At 24.2% G+C, this 6,323-nt stretch overlaps 3 protein-coding genes across 7 annotated transcripts in view; 2 read left to right on the top strand and 1 right to left on the bottom strand.

Moving 5' to 3' along the window:
* The window catches only part of LOC115234526 (protein outspread), a 223,743-nt gene that overhangs the window by 127,276 nt on the left and 90,144 nt on the right, over window positions 1-6,323 (bottom strand). The window lies entirely within an intron of this gene.
* Window positions 1-6,323, top strand: part of LOC115234528 — a 26,215-nt gene that overhangs the window by 7,221 nt on the left and 12,671 nt on the right. The gene's annotated exons all lie outside the window — the stretch shown is intronic.
* The window catches only part of LOC115234529, a 7,214-nt gene continuing 5,570 nt past the window's right edge, over window positions 4,680-6,323 (top strand). For both annotated transcript variants that reach the window (XM_029805693.1, XM_029805691.1), the window contains exons 1-2: window positions 4,680-4,812; window positions 5,581-5,767. In XM_029805693.1, the coding sequence (XP_029661553.1) occupies window positions 5,674-5,767 (94 nt within the window). In that variant the 5' untranslated portion in view covers window positions 4,680-4,812; window positions 5,581-5,673. The remainder of the gene's footprint in view (window positions 4,813-5,580; window positions 5,768-6,323) is intronic.

The following is a 6,323-nucleotide window of genomic DNA, read 5'->3' as shown; positions in this document are numbered from 1 at the left end:
TTAATTGTGTTTAACTTTAACTGTTAATAAAAGTTAAATTATTAAAAAATAATTTTTAGGAAATGATTAATGTAACAACGAACTTTGGTTTTATTATTATAAGATTATTATTAAATATTATTAAATTTTATTATTATATTTATTACATTCTTTTGTGAGATAAAAAAATAAATAATGTTGATAAACTGATAAATGTAATCTATTCTGTAACCTTTACTGATGTCGTTAAATATCATAGCAGTTGTTTTCCGATACGTTTTACGATCGTATATACCGATACGTCACAATGACACGGAATGCCATCGTTAAAAGTTACAGAACAGGTCCCCAGTTTATGAATTAGAATATATATATTAAGAAGAATTATTTTTTAGTTTATATAATATCAGGAGTGGCCGATGATAAACATACTACAATAAATAGAAAAAAATACGAAGACAATAATATATGGATATATAATTTGGGCAAGAAAACAACAGAAACAGTACTATTCACCGAAAGCTTTGAAAATCTGAATACTACCGATAAATACATTGTTCAAACGGTTACACTTGTAACAATTTTTGTAGTAATATCAATTGCATGTGTGTTGATACAATGTTGTCTATACGGGTAAATTCTATATTATATACACACATTATATTAGATACTAGACTTTTAATGTTAATACATATATTTTTATACTTCGTTAATTTATATATACATATTATTTTATATGGCCAACCCTAATGCTTTAATTATAAATAAAATTCAAAATATAGGACAAGTTAAGAGAACTTTTATCACTCTCTTAATATTTCCATTTACTATTTTTATTATTATCGAAACAAATAATAATAGTAATAATTCTATAAACAATAAAATGTTTGAATTAGAAATAAAAATTTATAAATCTACAATATTATTAATTAAAATAAAATTATCGTTTCTAATATAAAATTCTCAAAATTATAAATGGATTGTTAGATTCATGTATCTCTCGATTCGTGCATACGTATGTATGTGCAATAGTAAAATATATATGCGTATTTGTGTATGTATGCGTAGAACACATATATGCATATATTAATGCAGTATAGGAAAAAGTTATTTTGATTTCAATTCATAATGTTAATAAAAACAAATCATCTTTTTCGTTGATATTAAATTCAATATAACTATTATATGATATCAATATCAATATTTGAATTTTTCAAACGTAATGCTATGCTGTTTTATCATAATAGTTCTGGGAAAGATTCAAACAAATGTAATATGAATTTTATATTTATTTTACTGCAACCAATAATAATTATTAATCGCAATGTTGAAAGTTTTGATTAGTTTTTTATAATTATTTTTATTGTAAAAAACGTTTTTTTTTTTAGATTGTTTACGATTTTTAATTGTTACAGAACAACTTTCTTTTCCCTTCAACGCCAACGTATCGAACCAAATGCCGCTATTCCAGATATGCCAGTCCATCGTCGACGCGGTAGAAGGATCGGGTGAACACGTAAGTAAAATATCTGCAATGTAGTAAATGCAGAGTCTATCTCAAACCGGTATAACTTTGTGAGATACAAAAATAATGTAGGTATATACACACATATAAACGCGATTGCCGATATAAACATACAAAATATTTCAGAAATAAATAGCCAAAATTTAGAAATATATTCTCTACTTACCATAGAGATAAACAAAATTTATATGAACGTGCATCCATAAATGTTTTATTTTTGAATTATAAATATGTTTTGTTCACGTAGAGTTTGGCAAGAACATTTCGTTAAAAAAAAAATGATAAATATAATTTTTTTTTTCAACAAACGTTTGTCGCATCAACATCTTATCGACAATCTTGTCGAAAATATCTAAAAATTATTAGAGTATTTCAAATTTTGTAACTAAAACCAATAATACAAATTCTTTCCAAATAGCAATAAAAGCATTAGCGCAACAGTCGTGAGATATCCTAATAAATAAAATGCTAGAGATTTTAAATCGATAGATGTAAATTTGGATAAGAGCGGAGAGAAATCATTATTTAGCAAATTTTCTAACGGAACATTTTTGTCAAACTCTATCATAGAAGTACTTATAATTTGGAAAAGTAGCGTTTCTGGACCCATGTGATCATATAATTTTTTTTATCTTTATGATAAGTAACATGCTTCTAAATTTGTTCCCTTCTACATTCAATAAATGTTTTTCTTTTCGGACAATCAATACAGCGTGCTATTGATAATAGAAGCCGTATAGAGGGAAAAGATTGCATAAAGAAAATTTCAGTTTGTCGAATTTTATTAAAATTCGCCAAAAAAATATCCATAATGTACTTTGCTTGGATGAAGCACATTATAAAGCGAATATTCCGTTTGTTATATTCATACATAGCTATTTTTGTTATCTTCTCATGCTTATTAGGTAAGATGTAATGATTGTGTGTATATGTTTGACTCTTCATTTTCTTTGTATTTATCAAAAGTAAATATAAAAAAGGAAAAAATAATATATATATACATAAATGCATATTAAACATTTGAAGTTTTTGTTAGTGTCATTCTACTCAAAATTAATTACTAATATTATAATATTAATTAAAAACTATATGTCTGTTTAATTATTTAAAAAAATAGGTAATCAATTATTTAATTAATTAAACTTAACATACTTTATGAAAATCCTTTTCTCACTTGTAAATTGTGTGATTTTAATAAATTAAAAATTAGTATGTTCCTAATAAATAAAAAAAAAACAAGTGATTGCAAACGATGTGGTAACCTATTTTTTTCTTATTTCTTACATAATTATTTTCATAATATTATTATACACAATCTTGCTTTTCTTAAAAATTAGAAATATAAACAGCTTTATGATTGTTGTTATGATTATCATAAAGTTATTTACTTATACTTTAAATAACTTTAAAGTATAAAGTTATTTATTAGTAATTAACTAGTTATTATCAAGCGAGAGATTGCTATGAATTTTATATTCTTTTTACTGCAACCAATAATAATTACTAATCGCAATGTTGAAAGTTTTGATTAATTTTTTATAAGTATTTTTATTGTTAAAAACGTTTTTTTTTTTATTTGTTTACGATTTTTAATTTTTACAGAAAAACGTTCTTTTCCCGTCAATCTATCGAACCAAATGCCATTATTCCAGATGTGATGCCAGATGTGGTGCCAGATGTGGTGCCAGATGTGGTGCCAGATGTGGTGCAAGTCTATTAACGAAACAATAGATGTGCGTTGGGATCGGGTGAACACGTAAGTAAAATATCTGCAATGTATTAAATGCAGAGTCTATCTCAAATCGGTATAACTTTTTGAGATACAAAAATAATGTAAGTATATACACACATATAAACACGAATGCCGATATAAACATACAAAATGTTTCAGAAAAATCATATTATAGATATATTAATCATATTATTAATGATTTATAGGCTGTAATTAATTAAATTTTTACAAACTAGATTTTAAATTGATCTTAATTTAATGCACAAACTATTACAAAACAATTACTGTAAATTTTCTTGAAAAAAAAATCAGAAAAATAAAAATCATATTATAGATATATTAATCATATTATTAATGATTTATAGACTATAATTAATTAAATTTTTACAAACTAGATTTTAAATTATAATCATAATTTAACGCACAAACTATTACAAAACAATTACTGTAAAAAGCTACTCTGCAAAAATAATGATATGAAAAAATTGCGCTAATTAAAAATAAAAACTTATAAAAATATATTAGTAACAAAAAGATTGTATACAAAATAGTCATTTCAATTCCCTATAAAAGTAATGATATTAAAGATAAACAAAATTTATATGAACGTGAATCCATAAATGTTTTATTTTTGAATTATAAACATGTTTTGTTTACGTAGAGTTTGGCAAGAACATTTCGTTAAAAGAAAATGATAAATATAATTTTTTTTTTCGGCAAACGTTTGTCTCATCAACATCTTATCGACCATTTTGTCAAAAATGTCTAAAAATTATTGTAGTATTTCAAATTTTGTGACAGAAAGCAATAATATAAATTCTTTCCAAATAGCAATAAAAGCATTAGCGCAATAGTCTTGAGATATCCTAATAAATAAAATGCTAGGGATTTTAAATCGATAGATGTAAATTTGGATAAGATTATTTAGCAAATTTTTTAACGGAATATTTTTGTCAAACTCTATCATAGAAGTACTTATAATTTAGAAAAAATTATAATTTGTAATTATAAATATACATATAATTATAATTTTTTATAGTAGTACATACAACATTTTTCATAACTAATGCGTGTAGGTGACGCCATTTTCTTCCATTTTTTTAAAAAGATAAGTTTTTAAGGATTACGTAATACAAATACGTACAAGAAATCGAATATATTTTCACTATTTTAATTTTATACATATAAATATCAGTGTAAGATGCTCGTGATTAAAGTGCAACCGAACAAAAGTGCACGTTAAAAAATCCGAGATGTCGAGATTCCTCCCCCAAAAAAAATAAAAAGAATAAAAATATAAACGAAATAAAAGAAAAATAAAAAAAAAAGATGATTCATAAGCGTTCAAAAATAAATAATTCAGTGCGACAGCCAATAAGAGTCAAGCGAATGGAACTCTTCAGACTCTACAAGGATATCGTTTATATTCTTCAATAGTCATATGTTTATCATTGTCGCGCGGTGTCATGTACGTATAGCCAACAGCGAGACAATGACTTAGATCATAATTTAACAAAATTGAAAAATTAATACCAATTAATAAAACCAATTATTAGCATTTTAATAATATTTTGCCGTAAGTGCCAAGTCTTTCTTCAGTGTTTTGTATATGCGATTAGTTTAAGATATGTCCTAAGTTTTGATAGAATAAAATTATCAGTATGTGATCGTTGTGCTTTTTTGTATCGTCGAATTCGTGCTTGAAGTTTTGAAGGTTGGCCACAAAGACGCTCGAAAATAAAATCAATTATCTATACAAAGCGCAGATTGTCTTAAATTGTGTCAAATTAATTAAAAGTGCATATTATAATATTTGGTTGTAAAATTATACTTGGCTTTAGTCCTTTATTAACAAGAAACTCAAAAAAAAAAATACCGGTTTTATCGAGAGCAACAGAGAAATGTTGATAGTTTTATGCTATGACCTTATAAAACTTTTATAGTCGTTATGACTTTACAAAGTATCAATAGCAAATATAAATATAAATATTTTGTTTTTTGAACAATTTCATATTAATTTAGAAAGACAGTTTATATTGTTTTTATATATATATAGTGTTGATATACATTATTAATTAAAATCAAATTATTTTGTTTTCTTTAACATCTTTAATCACAGTGTTCTTTTATCATTCGTATTTTATCGTTCTTACTAATTCTTATTATTCTTCTCATTTTACCATAAATGTCTTTGTCAATTTAATAATAATAACTCGTTATAAAGTTTAAACTTCTCTGTTTTGCTTACAATATCTGTGCTACTGGGCAAGCATAACAAGATTCTGATACATTCAATAAATGTTTTTCTTTACGAACAATCAATACAACATGCTATTAATAATAGAAGCCGTATAGGAGGAAAATATTGGATAAAGAAAATTGCAATCTCTCGAATCTTATTAAAATTAAGAAAAGAAGCGCTAAACAAGTATCCACGATGTGTTTTGCTACAATGATGCAAACTATAAAGCGAATATTCCATTCGGTATATTCATATATAGCTATTCTTGTTTTTATCAAATGCATATCAGGTAAGATGACATACAATCATATAATAATATAATTAGATTTATTTAGTTTATGTTTATAATATATAATCAAAAACAAGCATAAATAATGGAACTTAATGATCGTGTGCATTTTTTACTTTTCTTTTTCTTTATATTTATCAAAAGTAAATATTAAAAAAGAATATATACATATATATACCCTGAATCTGAAAAAGAAGTAATACATAATACATGCTTATTACATACATAGGTATATCTGATTTACTATGTATTTACTATATATTTAATTGTGTAAACTTTTACTGTCGTTAAATAATTAATTTAATAATAAACTTTTGTTTTATTATTATAAGATTATTATTAAGTATTATTATATTTTATTATTAAAATTATTATGTTCTTTTGCAAGAAAAAAAAGTAAAGTTGATAAACTGATAAACGCAGTTATCAGTTTACGAATTAAAACACATATTTAAAAAAAAATTATTTTTTAGTTTATATGATATTAGGACCGACCAATGATAAACATACTGCAATAAATGAAAAAAAAACAAACGCACCAAAAAATGGATATATA

This window comes from Formica exsecta, unplaced genomic scaffold (genome assembly GCF_003651465.1).
Source record: "Formica exsecta isolate Colony F162 unplaced genomic scaffold, ASM365146v1 scaffold2, whole genome shotgun sequence".
In the NCBI taxonomy this organism is placed as follows: Eukaryota; Metazoa; Arthropoda; class Insecta; order Hymenoptera; family Formicidae; genus Formica; species Formica exsecta.
The sequence above is the reverse complement of the archived record's forward strand: the minus strand, read 5'-3'. Positions and strand labels throughout refer to the sequence as shown.